This window comes from Coenobita brevimanus, chromosome 60 (genome assembly GCF_032717465.1).
Source record: "Coenobita brevimanus isolate Jiangsu-jjx chromosome 60, ASM3271746v2, whole genome shotgun sequence".
NCBI lineage: Eukaryota > Metazoa > Arthropoda > Malacostraca > Decapoda > Coenobitidae > Coenobita > Coenobita brevimanus.
The window spans coordinates 39,331,286-39,358,128 of NC_137013.1; the positions used below are offsets into that span (position 1 = coordinate 39,331,286).

At 39.4% G+C, this 26,843-nt stretch overlaps 2 protein-coding genes across 4 annotated transcripts in view; one reads left to right on the forward strand and one right to left on the reverse strand.

Annotated features, from left to right (window-relative positions):
- The first annotated feature begins 67 nt into the window (after positions 1–67).
- On the forward strand, positions 68–17,303 carry LOC145403040 (uncharacterized). Its single transcript, XM_080274881.1, has 3 exons — positions 68–114; positions 1,098–1,979; positions 11,808–17,303. The coding sequence occupies exons 2-3, from the start codon at positions 1,128–1,130 to the stop codon at positions 13,503–13,505; spliced, it is 2,550 nt and encodes an 849-aa protein (XP_080131007.1). The 5' UTR covers positions 68–114; positions 1,098–1,127; the 3' UTR covers positions 13,506–17,303.
- The window catches only part of mys (position-specific antigen beta subunit myospheroid), a 42,888-nt gene continuing 31,099 nt past the window's right edge, over positions 15,055–26,843 (reverse strand). For 2 of the 3 annotated variants that reach the window (XM_080274883.1, XM_080274884.1), the window contains exons 14-17: positions 25,741–25,873; positions 21,281–21,427; positions 19,012–19,151; positions 15,055–17,573 (exon numbers count right to left, since the gene is read on the reverse strand). In XM_080274883.1, the coding sequence (XP_080131009.1) occupies positions 17,508–17,573; positions 19,012–19,151; positions 21,281–21,427; positions 25,741–25,873 (486 nt within the window). In that variant the 3' untranslated portion in view covers positions 15,055–17,507. The remainder of the gene's footprint in view (positions 17,574–19,011; positions 19,152–21,280; positions 21,428–25,740; positions 25,874–26,843) is intronic. The other variant, XM_080274885.1, reaches the window with a different exon arrangement.

The window sequence follows — 26,843 nt, forward strand, 5'->3', positions numbered from 1 at the left end:
TATTAATGATGGAAACAACAAAAGAACTAGTTTGGCAAGAGGACGGTTTACTCTACGCGAAGTTCTCGGCCATTTTAATAGCACCTCTGTTTTGATCGGGCATGGGATAGAAAGGTAAAACTTGTTAGGTTTCGCCCATTTTCACCCCTCTGACTATGTGTTTGTCCATAGCAGTTGAATACTGTAGTAGGGGAACATATTGTGCTACCTTCTTCAAGAGTATTCATTGTCGGAATAAGCAGTAAATTGAGAATAAGCTATACGACAGTCATACTCTACGTTTTCCGCACAGCCATTTTTAATCTCGGCTTGTGAAGGGCCCGTGGACTTTATTGAAACATGTATATCAGGGTCGTAATTGTTTTTGCGGAATAATGAAGATTCTAAGTGGATATCAACCCTAGGCTATTGGGAGGAGGTTAAGAAGGGAATAAGGAAGATTGCGGGAGAAGACAAAGACGCTGCCACTCCCCTTTTTTTTCTTTTTTTTCTTTTTTCAATGGGAGTGAAGCTGAAGGAACTTTCAATGAGCTTAGGTGCAGTCAGTTTAGCTGAGTGCAGTTTTATGCAGGCATGTGAACTGATGAAAATGATAGTCATTGTACAGAAAAACACTAGTTATTTGATACTGTTGGCATAAAGAGCTTTTAGACATTATTTTATGCTTTGTGTATGACAGTAAGTCCTATAAGAGCAGAAAGATTGATTTATGCTTTCACCAAACTGCAAGAATTTGAGGAACTATGGTAATACATTGAGTATGCCAACATTTATTTATTCTTGCCATTTGGAGATTATTTTATACAGTGTGGTTAACAATAAATCAGCATGGTTAACAATAAAATTTATGTCATTGTATAAAAGGGGTGAATTTTTTTAGTGGTGCTGCAGGGACAAGTTAGGGTAATGAACAGAAGGGGAGGGGGAAGAGATAGGACTTTTGGACTTAAGGTATCCTCTCCAAATCGATTTATATGGTGTGTGAAAATGAATCGTAAAAGTTGAGGCAGGCACAGGTTAAGGGGTTAGTGACAGGAAAAAATATATATATATATATCACCACAAAAGACAAATTAATCTGTCATAACTTGTTGCAGGTGTATGTTTGGGGGAAGCAGCAGAGAAAAATGACACCTAAAAAGAAGAAGGATGGGTTGCAGCTGAGTATAAAGGAATTCTTTGGCCCATCCAAGCATGACGGAGGTGCAATGAAGAGGGATAGGGAGGAGAACTCGGCACACAAAAACAAGGATGAGGAAAATGTCACTGGAAGCCCCAAGAAAAAACCCAAGAAGGAAAAGGTGAAAGATTCGGATGTGATGTTGAATAACAATAATAACAATAACAAGAAAAAGGGTGTGAAGAATACGGCTGCTACAAACAATAACAACAATAACAATAACAATGAAGAGCTGACACCTAGAGAGAAGAAAGCATCACCCCCCAGCAAGGAGTCAAAGAAATCCAAATCAAAGAGTGTTAAGTTGAAGAAATCCCATGAAAAAAAGAGGTCTAAGAAGTCTTCCAAAAGTCCCAAGAAAGTGAAAGTGGCGACCCAGGAATTGCAAAAGGAGGCCAAAGACGGCGGTCCGTGCATCAGCCTCCCAGATGACAGTGCAGAGATCTTTGAGCCTGAGAAGAAGGGAGACAGGGAGGCCATAGTTCCAGACACACATGGCAAGATCATCCCCAGTGGTGGGTTCAAACCAGAAAAGGAGAGCGTTTGGGAGGACAAAGACGAAGAGATGGCAGACGAGCCCGATGAGATTCTCCCCCATGGCCGCATCAGCCCAATCGTTGCCCCACAGGATGATGACGACGACGATGATGATGATGATGACGATGACGACGACGACGACGACGACCGCAATGAATTTGTGGCACGAGATCCTGATGATTCCATGAGTAACATCATGTCTCCCTCGCCATCACAGTCTCAGGAGGCAAGGATCCTCATGCCACCAGCACCCCCTCCCAAGGTTAGAACTTCTGTTGTATTGGTTACATCCTTAGGTGGAAAAAAGGTTATGATGATTTATATGTATTTTAAAGTAGCTACATAACATTCTGCAGGTATATTAGTCCTCTCACTAAATTGACTCATTAATACAATATGGTATTTGGCATAACCCCTTCGTGGCTGAGCCTCCAAAATTTGTCGGGACCCACTGGCGGACCACGGGGCCGATTTTTCAAGTTTCGAAAAGCAGTTTTTTTTCCTTGCGAAATTGAGGAGAAACGTTAGATGCACCTGGCAATGCAGCTCTAAGCTTCCTAGACCCTTCCTGTGCTGTGTAGAAAGTGTGCAAATTTTCACATGATATCAGTCACACATAGGTAATGCTTTTTTTTTTTTTTTTTTTTTTTTTTTTTTTTTTTTTAAATGGAAAAACAATGTCAGTGGTGATGAAATGGTGTGAAATGACTAGATATGTGTATTTTGAAGTTTATCAATAAATAATATGTGAGGTTTCAGTTAAAAAAAAATTACTGTGAATTTACGTGGCATTTTAAAGTGTTTATTTTGTATATGATAGTATCGACTTATTTTTGTAGTCTGAGTGGCGGTCTATGTGGGAAAAGGGAGGCGAGAGATCATATTTTTTTATATAAATGAATTAAAGGTCATTCCTTGAGTGTACAGGCTGAACAGTGAGGGTTGAAATGCTTGACGACCTGCGATTTGCACCTCACACGAGACGACTGGGGGGAAAGGGAAGGGAGGCGTTCCCTTTACTTGCATGATCTTGCATTGGTACATACACACATACAGCTGCCCACATTTGTAGTCCAACTTTTAATCATACCCACACAATCCTTGAGCCAACTGATCCATACTCTCATACGTTCTCCATTCATCTCTTCCACACAACAATACATACTCCTTCTTGTGGCCTTTCATTCACACCTACTCTTGCACGTATACCTCATCCATACTCCCACACTCTCACCTCCCATTTAATCTCAGTTATTCTTCATATGTCCCCTTTGGCACCCTCAAGCACCTGGCCAATCTCTCTCTCTCTCTCTCTCTCTCTCTCTCTCTCTCTCTCTCTCTCTCTCTCTCTCTCTCCTTCACCTCATCATTTGCACCCCTTACATTCTATGTCACAATCTGTACCTTGTCCTTTGTTTGGACCTTAGTCGTCACCTGTTGATAAGTCCTGGTCCGAGGTTTCTTGTTTGTATTTTTAATTAGTTGTTTTCCGGGCAGGGGCACTAACTCTTCACTAACTCACTTGTTATGTAGGGAACACTTGTTGGTTGGTTATAAGGTTACCACCCATTGTTGTTAATGATTTCCTGGTTTACAGGAAATCGCCAGACTGTAGAAGGAATATGCTGTACGGTAGCTAATAAAAAGGATATCATCACATTGAAGGGCTAATCTTTACATTATTTAACTTGCTGAAATTAATTTTTGAGTATAAGTTTGTTTATTGTACCTCTAGATCCCTAGTTCTTTGTCAGAGTTATGAGTGCCAGTTTAGACTATTTTTAACCTATTAATTGCAGCATACATTTCCAAGATGTTCATCATCATCATCATCTGGACTTTGTTCCCACCGTAGGGCAGGGTGAGGAGTAGCAACATCCAGACAGTCAAAGTTTTCCCAGTTCAGTAGGCCACACTTCCATTCACTCATCATTCAAGCCCTCAGAATCCTGGCTCCATCTTATAGGCCCCCCAAATTTTGCCATGTTCTGTTAAATTGCATATACGTATCTGATAGAGCCAATCTGAACGCTGTCACGTTAAAAAGGGATGGCAAATCCCTGGTTACGCACATTTCATGCACAAAATTCATTGAGCCAGCTCGATCTCATCAGTCCCTTATCCTCACCAAATACCTCTCTTCCTCACACACTCATCCACCGTATTTCTCAACCTTCTTGGCCTTCCTAGCCTCATACCCCTTTCAAACTCGCTCAGATAAGGTCTTCCCTTCGAGCAGCCGAAATTAGTGGAACTTTACGGAATCATTTGACCTATCTCTTCAAAAATCTGTTCTCAGTTTGTTTGCATTCTTTTGTAGTTTGTTGTCTTAAATATATGTAAAATACAGTTTTGATGAAAGGTACTGTACAATTTCGTTAATACGATTTACAACAATATACTGTACTGATTTTTTAAGTGCTATTTGTGTCCCTTTAAAAGTGTTACCTATGTTGGGTGAGATGTTTAGCCAGATATAAACAGAGCAGACGATGTACCACCTCTGGTATTCATCCAGTTTTCTTGTTAATTTGCCCAGAAATGGAAAAGCTTCCTTCAAGGTCACTATAGTAGTTCGGTTCATGTCTTGCAGCTGGAAAAAAAAAAGTGAGCGCTGCCATGCAAGTACATGAGATGCATGTTGACAAGTGATTCATACATTTACAAATAATTACATTAAAGCTAATAATATTCCTTGAATATAATTTATCATCAAAATATTGTCTTGAGGAGTGAACACTGCTGCGGTGTTGGCCGGAATGGCAATTAAGACTGAATAGAAACCAACAGTTTGGATGTGGCGGCAACCTGCCACGTCTCAGATGTGTTGTGCTTTCATTATCCAACACGAGATATGTGTGTTTTGATGTATTAGTTAACAAATCTAACGCTCCACCATACCAAATATCAGCAGGATGGGTCATTTTAGCTTAACAGAGCTACTAACCTGAACATTTTCCTTTCCCTTTGAAGGGAATCTGTTTGGATACTGATGAAAATCAAAACTCCTTTGACAGGAAGGGAAAGTTTAGGGAAGGGATTATTTTTAAGAATACGGCAGCTGAGATCTTGGAAGCAGATTTTATGACAGAGGTAATATGTTCTTTCCAAGATAAATCCTGAGAGAATGAAACCCCAGGTATGTTTAAAGATGATGCAGGATTAAGGTGGCTGTTGTTAAAAACTAGAGGGTACTCTGTGGAAGATTTTATCGGGTTGATAGATGAAAGAATTTTTTTGATGCATTAAAAACAACAAGATTACTTTTACCCCAAGCAGAGATATGAGCCAAGTCAGACACTAGGTGTGCCATGGCCTCATCTCTTGTTTGTTTAAGCAACTACTGAGATGGATGCTGTGGGAAGTGAATGGAAAGGTGAGGGTGGAGACATCAACGTATGAGTAGATAGGGTTAGATATACAGTTTAGAAGGTCATTGATGAACAAAAGAAAGAGAGTTGGTGATAGGACAGAGCCCTGAGGAACACTACTATTGATATCTGTAGGAGAAGAACGGTGGCTGTCTACAGCAGCAGCTATAGAATGACCAGAAAGGAAGCTAGAGATAAAGGCACAGATAGAAGGATAGAAACCATAAGAGGGTAGTTTGGAAATTAAAGATTTATGCCAGACTCAATCGAATGCCATTGAGATGTCAAGTGCAGTGGCAAAGCTTTTGCCGAAGTCCGAAACGAGGATGACCAGGCGTCTGAAAGGTAGGTGAGAAGATCGCCAGTGGAGCGTCCCTGACAGAACCCATACTGACGATTGGGAAGAAGGTTGTGACAGGAAACATGCTTTAAAAATGACTCAAAAACTTCTGAAATACAGGATGGTAAAGCAGTTGGAAAAGGGTTGGGAATGGTCTCCCTTCTTTGGGACAGCCTGAATGAGAGCAAACTTCCAACAAGAAGGAAAGGTACAAGTTGATAGACAAAGGCGAACGAGTTTACCCAGGAAGGGTGTAAGCACAGAAGCACAGTTCTTGAGGACAACAGGAGGGACCCCATCGGGCCCATGTGCCTTCTCCTCGTCAGTCTCTCACTCTCTATCCTCTCCACATGGCCAAACCACCTTAGTGTATTTCTGCTAATGCATTCTATCACATCCACACCACAACACTGCTTCACTTAAGAGCAAATGCAGATAAAACTGATGGTATCTTGGGCTGTTGGTGGTACTGTTGTGTGATTTGCCACAAGGTCGTGGGAACTAATTCCATCTTGTGCATTGTTTGTGATAAGTGGGTCCATAAGAGATGTAGTGATATTAGAGGTTGACTGCGAGATAATGCTGATTTCTTGTGTGTGGTGTGTCAGGGAGAGCATGTGGATATTGTCAGGCATGAAAGGATTGATCTTGCTGGTGAGTCTCTTGAGTATGTGGAAGAGTTTTATTATTTGGAAGACATGTTATGTACTGGAGGTGGGGATGGAGCTAGCCCTGTGGCTGGAGTGAGGAGTGGTTAGAAGTTCAGGGAGCTGTTGCCGCTCCTGACATTGAGAGGGCTTTCCCTCCGTACTAAGGGATCTTTGTATGCGGCATGTGTTAGGAGTGTAATGCTGTATGGTAGTGAGACCTGGGCCGTAAAGGGAGAGGATATTCTCAGGCTCAAATGTACAGAAATGACAATGATTGGGTGGATGTACAGTGCGTCCTTGAGTGCAAGGCCTTGGGTGTCTAGGTTTAGGATGGAATAGTTAAAGAGGTAGGATGGGACTGGAGTGCATTGGTGTTGTGATGAGGAAAAGTAGATTGAGATGGTTTGGGTATGTGGAGAGGATGGATGATGATGATTGGGTGCAGAAAGTGTCAACGCCACTTAGGGCTTAGCCATTTACACTAGTTATGAAAGTAGGATTAAATATACTGAGTAACATAAAATACGATATTTGAAATTAGTAGTTCTTGACAGGCATTCATAGCAGACTAGCAGCGTCCACCATTTCACAGCAAACGAAGTAATCAGAGTGAGCTATCCCATTCACACTCTGCCTCACTACTGCCCTAGCAAAGCTGTCATGATTGGCGATGGTGAATGCTTGAATGCAACCCAGTGCATGTGTGCTTGGGTATGGGTGTGGTATGGGTATAGTTAAGGAGAGAGGAGTGGGAGAAGTCCAGGTAGAGGGTTAGTGATAAACCACTTATCATTATCCCTTCAACCCAGTACTGTAGTATATTTTATAGGGAAATTTAATCTTGCTCACCAGATGGTTTTATTCACTTCAGGAAACATCTTGCACTAATCAGGCTTATGTGATTGAATCAAATGCCCCTTGAGTGAAAAATTTTGCATGTGCAGTAAAAACATTTGCATTAGCAATACAGTAATAAGAGAATAATTGCAGTTGGTCAGTTAGCCCATGCTTGGCAGCTTCTTTGACTAAACTGTTAAAACAAAACAGGATAAGAAAGAGGAAGGCACTCCCTCGCTTAACTAATCTCATGACTGAGACTGACAGAAAATGTTTGTGGGAATGAAGAAGGATTTTGATGTGACATTTAATGAGAAGGATTGTGTGTGTAGCGGAGTCAGGTGGTAGAATGAATGTCAGTCTGTCTGGGTACCTGTACATCCATAATTTTATTTATCTAGCTCTTTATCTGGTATTCATATTGGCATTTTCAGTGCAAAATTGTGTTTTGATATTTGATAATGTGGCTGCATTTTCCTTGTGTTTTTCTTAGAGCTGTCACGTACCGTACAATGGTAGCTCACTATAATATGCTGAGTGCATGTTGCATACGGCATGTACGCTTACGTTTGTGTGTGTGTGTGTCATAGCAGCTGGAAGGCTAAGGGATAACACTGGATGTTTTCATTATTCTCGATATGTTTTGAAGTGCATGACAGTTTTTTTTGTAAATTCTGGACAGGTAAATCTGCTTTGTTAATTGTTGACATTGGGAGGCAAACATAGCTGACAGTGAGGGAGTGATATTGAGGGAAGAGGGTAGAGACAGCTGTATACTCTGCTCCCAGACAGCCTCACTATATTGAACTTCAGTTGGAAAGCATTGTAATCTGCTTTTTGTTTCGTGTGTATATACAAGTGTTCCATTGTTATATTCTTGTAGAGGTATTTAGAGGTTAGTGAAAGTGCATAATTAGTGATGGTGACAAAGTATTGTTCAAGAGTATGATAATCCCTCCAAGATCCAACATAATAGAGCCAAAGGCATGTCCTGGATTTGGGGTATTGTCTGGGACTTGGGAAAATTCCTCCTGGACAGGTACTTATGGACCAACCTAACTTTGAAAACCACCTAAAAAACTCCCTACTGGACAGGCACAGCACCTATTTAAGACCCTGTTCACATAAATAAGGGACAGAATGCATGGAGTAAATGAAAAGGAACCAGAGAATGAGAAGTTAGAAGTAAGGAAAATATTTAGCAGTGTACAGGGTACTTATAACACGTCCGTGGCCGTCGCGAAGATTAACTCACCACCTCTAAGGCACTGACAGTGGTGAAAGTGCTCTTGAAGCACATACAGTAATCCAGTGTTGTGCAGCACTTAATCCTTTGCACTGTGAATTATAGTTGTTTAACACTGCACATTCTCTTCTTACTTGCTCCACACAAGTGACAACATGCCAGTGTTGCACTCTGCACTTAATCGATTTCACTCTGAATTCTAATTTCTTAACACTGCACAACACTGTAAATTCCCATGTGGTCTAATGGCGAGGTATTGCAGTTTATTCACTGTTTATTCACAAAAACGAGCACGAGGGGTAGCCATGGCAACGAGCGTGTACACACGACAGTAGTTAGGTGGGAAGTGGGGATGGGAGGATGCAGGAGAGCTCTACTACACGCAAAAACAGCTGTTCATCACTGTGTGGCAAATTTAACCCGCCTTATCCCGACGTTTTCTGGGCAGTGGTACGCCCCAGTCCCGACATTTTTGGACCCCCCCCCCCTCTCAAACATCTGCTTTTGGTGAGAAACATCGAAAATTCATACAGAAATCGCACACCTGAGGTTTAAAATACTCGATTCAGGTACGAGTACCTCCTTACCTGACTGGGTTTTCTAACAGGCTGGCACCAAAAAAACGAGTTCTATGGGAGGGTAACTATTTTATCCACTCATAAACAGTATTTATTTATTTACTTGGTACGAATTTATATGTAGTACAAGAGTATATTGGTTTTCAAACAGTAATATAGGCATTATAAGCATTGTTTCACTCACTAACTCATCACCATTCATGACCTTTTTTTGCCACATTACCTGATCATCATTTCTGACTGTTTCTTCCTCTAATGCTATGTAAACTTTATCCCCCACATTGTCATCGATTGGGGAATCACTCGCCCTGAATGTCTTTATTGGCCAGGTCATTGGTAACAGGTGAATTGCCGAGACAATGGCGTGCAGGGGGGGGGAGAGGTTATGCGGTGTAAGGCATTGTCCCTGCTTGGCATCTTGTAGAGGAATAGAGGAAGGTGTCCCGTGTATACGTGCCAAAAATCACTCGCGAAAATTGAAAATTGTGCAAATTAGGGACCTTGCAATGTTGCCGCGTTAATTTACGTCTCTGGGATATGAGTGCACATCATGTGAGGACGTGAATTCATGTCTCCGGGACGCGGCAGGTTAAAGTAGGGATGAACACTTATCAGCTTTTTTTGGGGGGGGGTGGGGGGTGTCCAAGGACCTGAGCCTAGAATGTGCAGGACTTGGGCATATGGGTCTTAGAGGGATTACCTTATGTTTATTTTACTATTCAGCAGAGCAGAAAAGACTTGTGTTGTATTTCAGTTGGTTGGTTTGTTGTTGTATATTTTTTCAGTTAAGGAAGTGAATGTGTTGTCTGTAAGTAATGAGACATCAAGGGCAAGTTACAGTAGTCTCATATTGCACTCAGTCGAGCCTGAATGTGAGAAAATACTGAAAACATGGGAGTTGTTGAGCAAGAACAGTGACAAGTACAGGGTACATTTAGGAATTTAGGGTAAATAAAATGCTGTAAACATTCACTGTACTTGATTTTCTAAAAATTCTGTTTGTTGCTTTTGATTTTAATATACATACAGGCAACTGATTTGGAGTTAATATATTTCTAATTTTAATGGCCTTTATATTTTCTTAAATTAAAGAACAGATTTTATCAAGTTTTCAATTCAAGAAAAATAATATTTATCTATATATATATTAATACGTATTAATTATACTTTAATGAAAAAGAACATTAATTCTCAGAGTATTGTATGAAAGAAATCGGACAGTTCATAAACATAATCAGTGTCAACATGGTATCGTGGAACAAAGTAACTTTTTGTAAGGAAGGAGCTATGTTTGCTTTCTTTTCTTGTACCATTCTTTTACATAAAAATAAATAAACCAATGCCCGATCAACAGTTGTGAGTAGAGATTCTGAAAGGTGAGTGTGTATTTGAGTTAAAATTACTCGTGGCAAGCAACCTTTCCGCTATCTTACTTGAGACATCCCCCCCCCCCTCAGAACTGCCCTTTCAGTATTAGGGTGCATCTTTCACACTACAATGCCTTATATGCCGCAAAATACGGTAATTGGGTGCAGAAAATGGGACCTGTTAACATTAGGGGTAGGGTTGTGAGAGGTAGACCGAAAAAGACCTGGGACAGGGTCATTGAATGTGACTTCTGGAATAAGGAAATGAATAGGGAAGCTGCCAGAGATCGAGCAGTGTGGAAAGCTGCCATGATGTGACCAAGGCCAACACACAAGCATGTTGGAGCCTTTAAAAATGGAACAAAACAAAACATACATCTTAGAGATGGAGTGTGTACGTGTACCCCCTCCACAATATGTCTACCACCGATGTATATATGTCCCCCCCAATGCATACATGCCCCCACTAAATTTTGCTAGGTCAGCATGCTCTCCCACGCCTGAAGACGGCGTTATTGCATCAGTTGATATCGGTCAGCCAAGAAGGGTAGACTATTTTACTGTGAGCTTGTAATAAACTCCTTATCTAGCTGTTTGTACACGGAGTTTCTATCACCAAAGTATTGCAAGTTACATACGTGCATGCTTATGTATGTGCATGTGGGGAGGGGGGTCAGTCTAGAACATAGAACTTTGTCACTATAAATGTGGGAGATAATGACCTAGTATTTAAATGTCCTTGTTGATATTAAATAAGTAGATTTTTTTTTTTTTTATAAAACTTGAAATTTGTATTTTACTGTATGTGCACAACAGGAGTGCTGGAAATCCAAATGCCACAGTGTATAGATTGAAATAGTTCTCAGTACTGAAATTGTTTAGTTAATCTGGTATTTGGATAATGAAAGTTGTGCCAGCCTTATATTGGAATTCAGCATGTTAAGGTGTGAAGGAGCTTATCAGCTGGGTAATGATGGTGTGGAGAACTGCCATTAAGTGACCAAGGCCAACACACGCAAACATGTTGGAGTCTTTATAAGTGATACGAACAGTAAAGGTATATCAGGAGGGTACAGTAGTCTGATTAAAGAAGACTGAAAGATTAGAAAAGCAAAGGTGTAGGTAAGGCAAATGTCATGTGCTTTCCCTTTCCTCTGCTTGGGACAGTTTTGTGATGTAGTCTGGGACATAAATCCTCCTTACAATTCACTGCATCTCACTTCTTTTTGCTGGCAAATTTTACTAAGCGTAGAGGAGTGATATGTTTCTCTTTCATTTAAAGGTTCTTAGAATATGATGAACATACCATAAGGGTGACACAGACACAACAGAAAAGTTGGTATTTTTTTTTCTATCCCCATTCTCCTTAGAGGTGATTGCAGATGAGCTTTCTTTGGTTCCTCCAGTGTCATGATGAAGCATTTTTTTTTACCAAGCAGAATATTTGGAGTAAATATCACCACTATGAAGCTACTTTTGTTGTAGATCATGTTTAACATAGGAGAACTGAGCATGTAAGAATACTATACTTGAAGAGTGATTAGGTAAGTTTGTAATCAACTTCACTAGGTATTCTGCTCATATCTACTTCTGCCTGTCCTTTTCCCCTTATTTACCTCTTCATCCTCTAACAGAAAATGTGGATAGGATGATGATACAGCATTTGCAGACTTTGTGATAGCTTTAATTTTTTCTCTCCAGGAGCAGAAAGCAAGTTTCAAGTGCAAGGTTTGTGACCAGTGGTTCCCGAACAGATACTTCCTGCGGAAGCATATGCTGATGGAGCATGAAAACCAGCTGTATGAATGCCGAGTGTGTTCCTTCAACTCAGTCAACCCAGAGAAGCTTAAGAGTCACATTATCAAGCAGCATGTAATCAAGAAGGAACGTAGTGGGACAGTCTCTCTTGATGACATTAAGGTAGATCTTGATGAGCTTATGACAAAACATACGCCTCGCAAGGTTGTCATGGAAGATGGGGTAGCACTTGGGCGTGATGCCAGCAATAAGATGAGGTATATTTGTGCCATATGTGACCGCATCTACACCAGCAAGTATTCCTTGGAGCGCCATGTTCGCTGCCATACGGGGGAGAAACCTTATGTGTGTGATGTGTGTAACTTTTCCACCAGCTACAGGGAGCATATGCAGCGACATATGACCAGTGTCCATCTCATTGTACACTCTGATGAGCCCAAGCTCAAGTATATCCCAAAGAACCGCAGAAAAACAGATGATAAAAATGTGTCAACTACTGAGGATGAGAATGGTAGTGAAGTGACTATTCTAGGACTTCCAGACAATGTCAGCGAAGAGAGCATTAATACCAGTCCAACCAGTTCTGAGGATACTACCACTTCATCCACATCTGGGAAGAGGAGGAGGAACATCCTGCGCAAGCGTTTTGAGTGTGCAGCTTGTGGGTTGAAAGCTACACACAAGATTGACCTGGTCAACCATATCAGAGAAAAGCACCCAAATGCACACATTGAGTCACTGGACAATGGTGATGGCTCAAAAGTGCATCTCATTGTCACAGTGTCAAAGAAGGCTAATGCATCACGGCGGATGATGATCACATGTGCAGAATGCTCCAAGGTTTTCCATGACACATGGAAATATAAAGTCCACATGCGCTCCCACACCGGAGTAAAGCCCTTTGGATGCAGTGTGTGTTCATTCTATGCCACCAGTAAAATGACTGTCCGTGACCACATCCATCGTAAACATAAGCAAGCTGACAACCCCAAGATTCTCCTACGGACAGTGGCCCTTGATGGCACAGTGGATCACGTGGAGCTAAGCTTGCCCCAGCGCGAGTTTAAATGTGAGCACTGTGGTGATCACTTTGAAGACAACTATCGTCTCAAACTGCACAAGAAAAAGGAGCACCAGAAGGCTGCACCTTTCTCTTGTGTAGAATGCCACCACCGGGAGTGGGCACGTGCTAACATCCTCATCCACTGTATGACGGAACACAGAGACAAGGATATAGAGGGCTTAATCCTGCGTAATGATAAGCCTTTTACAGTGGGGCCCATCAAGGTGCCTACATGCCAGCAGTGTGACAAAGTATTTCCTTATCAGTCACAGTTGTACATTCACCAGAAGCAACACACAGGTGAACGCAGTTTTAACTGTGACATCTGCAGTTACAGCACGAACCTAAAGTCTGCCCTTGAACGACACATCCTTAAACATCTGGATGGGGATGCACCTGAAAAGGTAAGGAATAAGAGAACCAAGAGAAACAAGGCCTCAGCATCATCAGATACCAGCAGTTCCTTTTTAGATGGTGACGAAGCACCCAAGGAAGAGAGGTCGCAAAAGAAAAGGCCTGCCATTCCCTTTGTAAATGTTGACCATGTTGACGAGGAGGCAGCAAACCCAGAAAATTAAAATTACGTTGACTAACTTTAAGTGCCTTCAGAAGGGACCATAGATGCCACTGACATGAAACGGAGTCTTCCTCCAAGCATTATACAATAATTTTTAGTATGCTATACAGTATACAGTTCGTAATGCAGTACAGTATGTAAGACATTTGGTGCTTAATAGTCTTATGTTTATTAAGCAACTTATGTTAAATGTAGTTATAAATACATTACCAATTGAGCTGTAAGTCAGAATAACACGTGCCTTTAAATGACAATTGTTTTGTGGTACTGTCATGAGCAAAAGCTTACAGTCCGCAGCCAATTATGTACTGCCTTTCACATTTCTCATTCCTGCCAGAATAACAGGGTATCTTCTCCTTTAAGTTTTTATTTGTGCTGCATAGTGCTGTCACATAGAAATATTTAATGTATCACCTTCCACAACGACAGCTGGCATTATCAGCAAACCTTTGATTATGGTAGTACGTGTTCCTAAATTTGACGTTCTGACTACTACAGCTGGCTCCAATAATTTTCAAAACAGTTTTGAAGTTTAACATCAATAGCTAAAGACGTATTCTCGGCTTTGCCTTCCCCATGCTTGAATTGCATAATTTTCTACATTTGCTGTAATCTCACTCTAGATAGTAGTTTCATAGTAATACAGAGTGCTGAACCAACCTTAGTTTTGCTTGTATTAATTTGTCTCCCGTAGGATCTTTTGTAAGGATTTTCCATTGTTGCTTTATATCATTCCTTGCGAGTTGTTCAACCATGTAGTGTGGTGGTTTTTATAGCTTGTAAAGGTTCATGCAAATGAGATTAAGAATGCAACTGACACAAGTTTGGTTGTACTTGCCCTTGTTAGTGTACATACTTATTGCTGGTATTCTTTAAATGTTACTTATCACAAAATTTTTCTTGTTAGATACTTAACACTAATTTTTGACAATTCACTATAGTGCTGCACTTTCTCATGTAGTGTTATTTTTGCATGTGTATGAGATGCAGTTCATATGTTGTCTTCCTTTAGTAATAATTAGTGCCTTCCCTTATGTGCCTTATCACAGGGAGTAATGTAACCGACTGTATGATGTTAAATTATGTAGGTGTTCTGTGCTAGTTTTTATATTGAATGATGTATTAATTCAGAAATGAGTGCTGTATTAGTAAAAGGATGCCAAAGTACAAATGCGCTGATGAAATTTGAAGGTAACCAATTTATTAGTCTTGTTTGCTCCAAGAGTGAAACCTGCCTTTTTGTTCAAGTGAATACAGCTATTTTTAAAAAACTGACTTGTTGAGAATTTATAAGACTTATTAAACTTGTTCAATTTGCAGTATTTTAAATATTAAAATAGTATAAAGTTTTACATATTTTTCTTTCCACATCCTCTAATATGTATACTACAATCTGGTATATGGTGCATAGTTTGGTATGTAAAAAAAAAAAATGTTCCAATGAAAATGCATCATGTTTAATTTTTTTTATTATTATTACGCAGACTTTATCACTGGGCTAAAAATTTCTAAAACACATTAGCTTCAACTCTCTCAAAAACTTCCTGCCCTATAGAAATATGTATGCACATTAAATATATATATTTTTAAGTAGCTATCTCTGCTCTGTGACCATGGGTGGGGTGGGGGGAATGAATAAAACATTTTGATGAGAGATTCTGGCAAGGTTATGGACATTACTCAAACCACAACACACAGCTTTCTTAGTTCCACACATCACTCAAGACTAGAACAGATGGTTCTGGTAATGTCTGGGAAGAATTTTCTGACCTTGTATTGTACTCATCACAGATACTGGTACATAACATCATAAGTTTCATGCAGCACATTTTACATCGCCACCAGTTCAGGAAAGGCCAAACTTCTTGTGACATAATTTAGTCCGAACTGTCATGTACTGCTGTCACTAATGACAAACCAATGACTATATGGTTTTAATTTATATGGTACCAGAGGCAACTGTTCTTATCCTCGTGATCAGCTGGGTACTTTATGAGGCACTGCATAAGCCACATTCATTACCTGGCCTGGATAAGGAAAACTAGGCACTGCTTATGTCAATTACCAGCAATTATGGTGAGATGTCACAACAATATTTAACATTTTCAGAGTGTGCTATATTCAAGCATAGTTTTCTTTATCATCTATTCCTGACCTAAAGGCACTACAGTAGGTGAGACAAACACAGATGACAGCAATCTGACCTAAAGAGTTTTGGCTTCAATTCAGTTTAAAATTCTTAATTTAAGAATGGTTACAAAAACCTTATAAAAATTTTAACATTAAGAAGTTAAAATTAGTAAAGCTTCTACTATGAATAAATTAACTATCCAGGTAAAAATCATTAAGTTAAAAAAATTACTTTCTATGCATTAAATGTTTTTTTCTATTGAATATAAAGCTTAAATTCAAAATAAAATTAATACATGAAACACTAAGGACCTATATACAAAGGAAATTCAAACAGACTGCAGCATGTTTGCTCTAACCTGACAAAGATTCCTAACCACTGGCAGCTGGGGTGATGAACAAGTGTTATCAGAGTGGATGGCTGATGTACCTCATAAGCTTATCAAACTTCACATAACTAGACACTCTACTTAGGTGTGCCCTACTTCTGTCAGATGAAAACAAACCTGCTATGATACACATACACACACACACTTGCATACAATTGGCACATAAAATACTGGATTCCCCAGCACAAGCATTAATCCCCTGAATCTGATGATGCATTTTCGTAGTTTATACTTGCTACCTACAATGCTGATAACCACTGAGAAACAATATATTCTTTGGTGAAGAGGTTAGGAACAGTCTCTACAAACCTCCTCACAACCTGATCACTCATCATGCTGAATAAATTCATCTGAAGGTTGAAAGAATAAAATACAAAATATACCATCATGTTGATGGGGTTAAGAGCTAATACATGTACGTACATTACCTACATTGTTATGATAATTGTGATTCCCAAGGAGGTGCAATGGACAAGAAGGAAATAAGGGAGAGATCAAATAAACATATAAAAATATAAATATTATAAAGATGGTGCACATGGGAAACAAAAAAGTTAACCCTTCACTCCAATGACATTTTTTGTTATTCTTGCTATCTCTAGGCTTTATTCACCTTTAGGAAAGGCCTCTTGTGAAGATACAAAAGAGGTAAATAAGTATTATCTAACCCCTCCAATTACATGAGTCTCCTGAGCTGAATTAATTTTGTCTAAGCAAGAATATACATTAAAAAAAAGTCATCGGTTTGAAGGACTCAGTGGCAAGATTGAGAATAAAATATCAGTGCTTATAACCCACTAATGTACTCTTATTCAGGTTTAGAAATAAAGGCAATAAAAGCTAAATTAAAAGAAGATAATAAGACAATAGTACTAATCTCCATTATTAGATACAAAAGATGAAAAGGTAAAGCAAAGCCAAATCATCATCATCATCATCATCATCATCCGGACCTCCTTTCCCACCGTAGGGGAGGGTGAGGAGTAGCAATGTCCAGACAGCCTAAGTTTGCCCAATCCAATAGGCCATACTTCCATTCACTCATCACTCAAGCCCCAGGAATCCTGGCTCTATCTGATAACCAAATACAGTATATAAAATTAAAATATGTGAACACAATATTGTAAGAACATAAGAAGAAAGAATAACTGCAGTAGGTCAGTTCACCCATGCTAGGCACCTGTTACAGCTATGGACTTCCTTTAAAAAAAAAAAAAAAAAAAAAAAAAAAAAAAAAAGTAAGGACATAAAAGAAATTAAAAAAAAAGCTAAAGTAAATAAATGCAATGCTAATCATGACTATAGTACACTGAAACAAACCCACTTCCAGTACTGTCATAAAATTACTGAGAATAAAATAAATGATATTACTGACAGCCTAAAACAAAGCTAATAGTAAAGCTCAATCAGATCTTTATATTTCATAATAACCATGTTGGGATGGCTTCGCTCCACATCTGGCATACAGAAAGCAATCCACTCGATTATTTCCCACCATACATCGGGTTTTTGAAGGTGGATGTGGCCTGCTTGTAGATGGGATTCTCACCCTGAGAAGGTAAGAAGTAAACAGTAATACAGGTGATGATAATATAAACTTCAGTATACTCTTTAACTTAACCTAAAATTGCCACTTCTCCACATTGAGGGCCAAGATGTAACGACAGATTAAAACAGTACTCTGCCATTCACAAAGAAATGCTATGTAAAGGATGTAGAGCTGTACTGTAGTCTCTACCACTAAGCTAGGAGAAACTGGTGCAAAAGAATGAAAATCTGGCCCAAGTTACAGTAAAATGAGTAGAGCAGGAATATAGCACTTTCCCGATATGTGGAATACATAACTGAAATATACCATCATTCATTATCATCCTGATCTTGGTCTTTTCCACCCACTGAGGTGAAGCAGGATCCAGAATGCCAGGAAATGCAAACGTAAGAAAGTGGGAGAACTATCAACTTGTGACTATAATACTGAAAAATTCTCCAGCTGCTGTGCATTAGACATTTGTTTTCTGGAACCTATCACACCCCATCCTTGGGGAAGGGGGTGGGGGGAAGGACTGTAAATATGCAAAAGTAAACTCCGTATCACTGCTAAATATTCTTCTCTATCTTGCTTTTATCTTTTTATTACTGACTGTATGTCACAGGTAAAATTATTATGCTATCATAATACAGAGGTACTAAGAATCCTTAGCCCACAAGATGACTGAGTAGAAAAACTACGAGAGAAATGACTGAAGAGCTATTGTAATAGCCTTTTTACGCTGCCAGTTAAAATTTACAATTCAATATACTCTACAACAAATTATACTGCATTAAATAACTACAACAATATACAGTATATAACACTGTATACTGTACAAAAGTAACTGAGACGACTCCTACATAACCACAAAAATAAAAATAATAAAAAGTAGGATAAAAAAACTGAAGTGTAGTGCCCTAAGGATTGATTATTGCAGTAGAGTACATTAAAAATAAAGGCTAATGGCAGGCTACTCCCCTTGGCGGCATTACACGTCTACAAAACCTCTAGTCGCCTTTTAAGGTTCAAATCCATGCACACAGGCTGTCACTACGATTTAAGCATTGTATCCACTACATTATCAGGAACCTTACATACAGCTGTATAATTTATGCAGCACCTGGTGGTCTTGTAGTAAGGATGCCTCAATTGAAATGACAGCCTTAACATGCATGTAGGTGTGATCTCCACAAGGTGACAATGTTTTTTAATCATGTTATGCCATCAGTGAAAGAAGGCCAGCCACCTACCCTTCAATGTACTGAACTTGGCAGCCTAGCTTCAGGCCTCTACACCAAGGAGGGGGTAATACAGGATGGGCCATTATTATTTTATAATCAACTTTTGAAATGCATATGATTGCCTTTTCTTACTTGATAATTAACTGCTGAAAAACATGTTAAAAAAAATAAATAAATAAAAAATAAAATAAACAAATAAAAACACAGTACACTCACAGTATCCCAGCGTGCCATCATGCGTTCCTTCTCAAAGCGTGCAAACTCCCTGCGGTCATGGATGGTGGTGAGGACCTTCCACATGAGCAGCAATGCCACACCCACAGCCACAATAGCACCAATCACACCAAGCACAATGGCTTTGGGATGAGGTGGCAATAGGTTAGCATCTGGTACTGGCATCCTATGACCCTCCACTTCTAAGTACTACAGGGATGATGTGTCAAAGAACTTTTATAACACTAGAGTACTGTACTATATTTGTTTACGTCTGGTGTGTTCTGTGTAGGATCAAGCCAACTCTAGTAATAAGACCACATTAGATGCAAGATGTAAGGAAATACACTGGTGCCACATAAGACCCCCAAACACACCACCCCCTGTTGTAGTTAAGATTAAAGGCATATTAAGAAGCAGAAAAACAGCACTATCACCTCTTTTTTTTTTTTTTTTTTTCCCCTCAAGGATTTTGAAAATCTGTCATAAAGACTTTGTAGTTACTTGTAGAGAAGTATATTTTAGACTTGTGGTCGAGCGGCTTTTATATCTTGTAGTAGTTTCCCCACCAGATGTCATGTAGTGACGGGAGAGGTAAAGAATAGTATGGGACTATTTTTATTTGTCTTGGAAATATTAAACAGGTATAAGAGTATAAGTCCCGGGTAGCTACCTCCCTGTCTCGCTATCTCTCTCTCTTTCTGTTCTAAGGCTAATCTCCGTCTCGACCTCTCTCTAGGGTCGCTTGTCTCCTTCTAAACTCTCTTTCCTAAAATCTGGTGTAGCAGGGGTTCCTCATGGTTACCAGATCTTTCTCACGAGAGGACTGCTGACAGCTAACTGCATCATCTCCTTACTGGCCGCTGTCGTCAGCTTTCCTCCGTGTAAGCATGTTTAGCGCTGCTCGATTCTCGCAGACACAACACCTTCTCATCATTTGACTTCCTGCTTCTATCTGTCTCTCTATCTATCTATTTATCTATCTATCTATTATGTAGTCCTATATTTGCTCGGCCGCGCGAAAATGGCGTACCATCGACATTTAATAGTTATAATATATTAATACATACTACATACACATTATAATGAACTTATAAGCTAATTAAGTGAAATACATAATATTGTAAAAGTAACATAATTATATGAATATTGTATACATATAATATTCATAGTAAATAGTGATTATTCAGTAATATTACGCATATAATTGTGCAATGGTAATACTGCTAGGTTATTACATTACAAATCAGTCTCTTGAATATGAGACAAATTACAATGATGTGTGGCCAACAAGTCGTCAGTGTCAACTGTGGACATGGGGTCAAATAGGTGCTGTATTGGACTTGATTTAAAAAAAAAAAAAAAAAAAAAAAAAAAAAAAAAAGGAATTAAAGGGAATGACGAAAGAGGATACTGAAAACGTTTTAAAATGAATTAGAAATACTGTCTATGAACTGATAATCACCATCATCATCATTATCCAATCCAGTGTTGCCCCATGAGGAGCGTTGGAGCCCAGGGCTAGGCAAGTTGGTCCTGACATTTAAGATGAGAGCGACCAGCCTGACTCATCCCTGAGTGGCATTACGCAAGCAATAAACCCCAACCACCCTTGGATATAAACCTACAGAGGCTCAATCCGGCTGGAGTGCCTTAATTACCAACTAAACCACCAGGCACCATTGTTTGGTTATATGGTTACCGCCCAGCGTAGTAAATGGTTTCCCGGTGTACAGGGAACCATTTGGCTTGTCACTCAGTGTAGAGTCACCCACTGACAGAAGGAAGAGGAAAGAATGAAGGAAGGAAGGAAAGAAGGCCAGAAGAGGAAGGAAAGGGCAGTCACCTAAGAGCAGCATTACATCGAGTGAGTGGTCCATTCTTCTTTCCTTCCATCCTCTCCTGTCTTTCTTTCCTTCAGTCTTTCCTCATCCTTCTGCCTATGGGTAACATTACACTCCACAACTAAAAAACTGTTGGAGATCCTTCTTTTATAATATTACTGCGTATTTAATACAATATAGCCTGTATTACCTGGGTTTAAAAGTTGTTGAAATTTGCAATTTTGATGTTATCAATTACAGAGCTGTCAATTCATATCCACAAAACGTGGGCTCATTAAACATATTTGGTGCATTATTTTGAGTCTTAGTCCCACTGCATGATGATTCAAAATTCTGAAGTTCATGAATTTCCACAGTTACTGCCTCATGAATAATTATAATCCTATTTATACAGTATTTTGCCAAAGAAGAAATAAGAAAAAACTTACCTAGGAGGTCTAACATTGGTGGACACTCAATTGTTTCCTGGACACGTACATATGGCTCTTTGTTCTCATCATACCCGTAGACGAATTTGAAGCGGCAGTCTTTCTCATCATAGAAGCTGCACAGACGCTCGCCTTCCTTCTCCACTGCTGAGCAAAAGGGAGGGCGTCACCGCGCTCAGAGTTAGTGAGGTGTTATAAAGTACACACAAATAAATGGCTGATGGAAAAGTTGGCCGAGTGCACAAACAAGCTCTCTACAGAAACTGTCAAGTAGTGGAAAAAAAGTTAACAAACTAAGGGATGTCACAGGCGCCCCCCTCAGTTGTAATAGAATTGATTGGGGCAATGAAAAAGCTCTGGGTGCTGCTAAATAATATGGAAAATAAGCCTTAAAAAATACAGTGGCAAAATTATATACCACAAAAGCTTGATGGTATCAGAGCTACTAGAAATAAGCTATTTAAAATCTTAATCATTTAGTAAATCTTAATTTTCACATAAAGCCCCACCTCAACTGGAAAGAACAATAAAAAAGCTATGCAACCATCTCACTGATATAATGAATAGTTACTTAAAAATAATTACTTAAGAGGCTTATACTCATAAAAATAATAATGACTTATAAAGCTTACAATCTAAGAGATATCCTATGGAGAAAATAAAGAAATGCAGGCGAACTCTGCAATCCATGCCAAACACAGGACAAAGTTGTAAATCAACATAAAATTTAATCATAATGCAGAAATTAAATGCTTATGGGTACAGTGATAAAACACATACCCAACCATTTATATACAAGGTGGCCTATATATAATGCTCCTCATCCACTCTGCCAGATGATTCCTTGTGTTGCAGGGACAGCTTAGTCTGTGTTACCAATGTCTACCCCACATCACTTGCCTGGTATTCATTTCCTACTCCCACTGTCACACCCATGCCCATTACAGCAGACACAGTCATTCCTACAACACACAAGATACTACCAGCTGAATGCCTGGTAGCATGCTATTTACTGGCCACCCTGTACAACCGGTCCTGTAAACTTGGGAAATGGAATCTGAGCAGCACTGTAATTTTATCTCTTTGAATCTGATGACTTATTCTTTTGGTCCATTCCTGCTACCCCCAAACACTAATCTATCTTATGAAAGACCTTTAAGGTGAATTGGTCAGAAAAGCTATTTCTAACCCTCATAGTTCAAAAAGTCTATCCTAAACTCAACAGAAGCATCTGGAGGTAACAAGAATGAAATACAGTACAAACAAATCTTAAAAGGAGAACAGGTAATAGTTAGTCTACTTGATTATGCAAGTCCTCTTAGTTCTAGGCTAACTTTACTGACATTCTTTTCTACTGTTTTAAGTCCTTTTGATAAGAGACATTCATTGATGTTCTTTTCTGCAGTTAATCTCTTTTGTAATAATCTTCAGAGGGTATCTGACTTTTTTTTTCTTTTGTTAATCTCTTCCATCCAGTAACAATATCACATTCAGTTTTGCTAATACCAGACCAGTATATTCAACTTGGGAAGAGCCTTTAGTATAGAACATGTTCATGAAGGTTATATTTAAACCATCTTGTTTTATAAAGTCTCTCCAAAGCTAAATCAAGTCATACAGAGACAGTAAAAATAAACATAAATTCATCATAAGACTGAAGACATTAATGGAAGTAAATAAAAATGCAATATCCATAAGGCAACTCATAAGGAAACTTACTGTAATTACGTAAGTTATAAAAGCCTTGTAATTCCATGTTCCATATCTGTGATAAAGACTTGTAATTCCACGTTCCATATCTGTGACATTTAATTTCTGCATCATGGAAAAAAAAAATGCACATATATATATGAACAGCACATAACACACATGCACCAGATATATTTTCCATGCTATTAATTCATAATGTTAAAATTGCACATACAAGAACATTATGACATTTTAACAATTTTTACACTTTCACTCAGTATTCATACCATTCAAACAAAAACATGTCATACACAACAACAGACTGTACACTGATTTACCTAAACAAAGTAACTGTACATTAATTATGTGGGTGGAGAGGTATATGGGGGGGGGGTGAACTGGGAGCAGGGCGACATGGAGGAGATTTGTTTGTGGCCACCCCTAACGGAATTATAGCTTCTGGCAATAAATAGATAGACTATCAATTCAAATGACTCAATTACAAACATACACCAAAAATCCTGCCTAGCAAATTATAGCAACTTTCTGACTTCCAGGCAATTTTCTATGCTGAATAAAATACACTGCTGCAATCTACAACGTAACAGGATGATGATTATTCTTCACCAAAACATTAAGAGTAATTGTTATAAAATCATTTGGTGCCCTAGGTGTTTCCTGAGCATACTGAAATTGTCTGACATTGTCCAAAATAAAATACAAAGTAAGGACTTCGCAGCAAAAGAACTAAATCACAAGTAGTGATCGTGCCAAGACTTGGCATAGAGTTATTAACCTGTTGTCATATCATGGGAAGTAGGGTAGGTCCATCCAATTTCCTTCTTGTTTCAATGGTAAAAAATTCAGAATGACCAGTTCATACTTCTTCATTTTGTTTTTAAAATCTTGAGAGCTATGGTCATGCCCTTTGGTATTTAAGAGTCATCACCTTTATATTATGCAACATACCACATGACTATGCAGTGGTCGGCTCATGCCTTCATGTGATACATTTTTGTTGTCTGTTCACGTATCAGCAATATTTCTGCTCATGCTTCATCTCCATTTTTCACTGGCCAAGTATCTTGATGCTCTGTTCATGCTATTCTTCTATTATTACCTTCAACCCAGTCAGTGATGTTAATAGTATAGTTGGCAAAGATACGTCCGTTGACCCTGCTACGAAGCACTGAGCAGTTGGCACACAGCAAGGGGTCTGCTAGAAGACCTGTTCCATACACCTGGCACTGTACACAGTCCCTGAAGTCCACACACTGGAAGTCTGCCTCACACAGCTACAAGTCCCAACCCATCACTCACATTATTATTTCAACAAATCAAGAGCCACTACTGTGATTAGAAGCTACTGAATGTGTGTGTTGTGCAAGTACAGTCCAGTCTAAGCTCAAATAGGTGGCACTGAACTGCATAATAAAATGAGAATATGAGGACACACTGTATCCACAGTTTATACCACAACCCCATATAACTATATATGCATAAGCAATTTGCAAGACTTTTCTAAATATATCTTCTGACTTATGTCTTCTTCATGTATTATTCACCTTCACTGAGCCATGCCGCATGTCATGCTTCATATCATTTACAGCCGATGAACCATTTCCGAAAGTAACTGGGATGCATCAAGCTTTATATGGTCATTCTCAATTTTGGTAAAACGACTGCATACAGTAACTCAGAATTTTTATGTGCCCGTATCCTTATGAATGACACACTAAAGGTCTGACTGAAACAACTATTCTACAGTACATGCAATCATCTGACAAAAAAAAAAAAAAGTAAGAGAGATAGGAGTGGCAAGGACAGATGCTATGAAGAAAGAAAATACAGAAGATATGATTCTTGACAATATTTTCATGAAGACATTACATATGCCATTTAAGAATACAAACATCAACACATGCCTTCATCCATGCCAAACTTCTTACCAACTAATTAGTCAATTTACCTTACATTCTCCATCCGTCCATTACAATTCATCTATCCATTACAAACACATCCACTCCTCTCACTTCTCATGCATTCAACCATTAACCCCTTCAATACATGGAGCTTACTTGACTGTAATTACCAGTACTCGATGATAATTCATTCTACTTAAGTGAAACACCATAAACTGAAAGGGCTAAATCAACAATCTATAATCTGTATGTTCAGCTATCTGTAAGTGGTAGAAGATTTACTAAATAAGGTATCCCATGGTAAAAGGGGCCTAACATGCCCAAAATTATCATGTGAAGAGTGTGTGGAGTTACATGAAAAGACATTCAGCCAAGTTGGGTAGTCCAGGAGCAATGTGGTGTTGAACTGGATGTTAGGAAGAGTATCCTGTGATGGTTAAGCCATGTGGAACAAACAGAGTGAAAGACTGAAGAGGAGTGTGAGTGAGATGGAGGGAGAGAAAAGAATGACTATGGATACGGTGGAGGAAAGGGGTGGAGAGGTACAATGTATGGGTGAATGGTGTGGGATGGATGGAAAGCTGACTGATCACAGAGGAGAGGGCAACATCAAGGTGATTCATAAGTGATCAACTTCACAATTATGACATCTGACTACAGGTAAATAGACAGAGAAACAGATGCCCAGCAAATGCAGGTTTTGACCAGGGAGGCATGTTGGAGCCTGTCAATGGGGGACACCTCCTATACCACTTTCTACCTATCCAGATAACGGCATCCACTTACCAGGAACAAGGATCAGACAACCCACTCTCATCCATGTACTTATTCCTCCAGTACCACACTTACCTGCTATAGCTACCCCGGTGGCATTGAACATGGTGGTGCAATTGGCCTCACACTCCTCCTCCGACAGCTTTCCACTCTTGAAGAACAGGCACTGGACACAATCCTTGTATGGCTCGCACTTCCCCTTGCACGCCTGGTCATGCGGTGGGGAGAAGAAATAGGAAGAGAGGTGCCATTCAGTTAGTTAAGGGTTCATATGGCATGATGGGCATTCTCTGTTTTGTGTTAGGTACAGTATACATGATGCACTTATCTTGTCCTTTCAATTATCATAAGAGTCTGTGTTGCTATTCTTCAAGGTACTTACTGTTTATCAGGTGATCTTGCTTTATGTCTGGGACATGTTCTTATATATAAAAATAATATTTACAATTATAATGATAATGATAATCTTCCTTTATGGTATTCACTAGTGCTCAACACATGTTTACACTTTCACCATTCCATTCCATTTTAGAAGGCTCCAACATGCTTGCATGCATTGACCTTGGTCAACTAATGGCGGCTCCCCATGCCGCTCGATCTCTGGCAGCTTTCCTACTAGGTCTCATATCCCTGAGGTCACACTCAATGACCTCATCCCAGGCCTATTTCGGTCTACCTCCCGCTACCCTGCCCCCAACATTAACACTTATCAATTTTTGCACCCAGTTATCATCCTTCACCCTCTCCACATGCCCAAACCATCTCAATCTGCCTCTCCTCATCACAACACTAATCATCATCATCATCATCCGGACCTCCTTTCCCATCCTAGGGCAGGGTGAGGAGTAGCAATGTCCAGACAGCCTAAATCTGCCCAATCCAATGGGCCACACTTCCATTTACTCACCATTCAAGCCCCCGGAATCCTGGCTCTATCGGATACACCAAAAACATTCACCACGTTCTGTAGCTTCACATAATCATATCCAATAGATTCAACCTAATACACTCACAATTATACACTTTCACAACATTTTCCTGACAGGGGAAATGGCAAATCAGCATACAGAGAGAAGTGGAACATGAACAGCTTTTTTATATTTTACTGTGGACTTAGTACGAACACATATTTTACTGTGGACTTAAAACGAACACAAAAAGTCCTTCAAAAGCAATTT

Bases quoted from the DNA above. Each gene is read 5' to 3' on its own strand.
- LOC145403040 (XM_080274881.1), top strand. From the start codon at position 1,128: ATGACACCTAAAAAGAAGAAGGATGGGTTGCAGCTGAGTATAAAGGAA. The intron at 1,980-11,807 runs GTTAGAACTTCT...TTTTCTCTCCAG, and splicing joins CACCAGCACCCCCTCCCAAG to GAGCAGAAAGCAAGTTTCAA.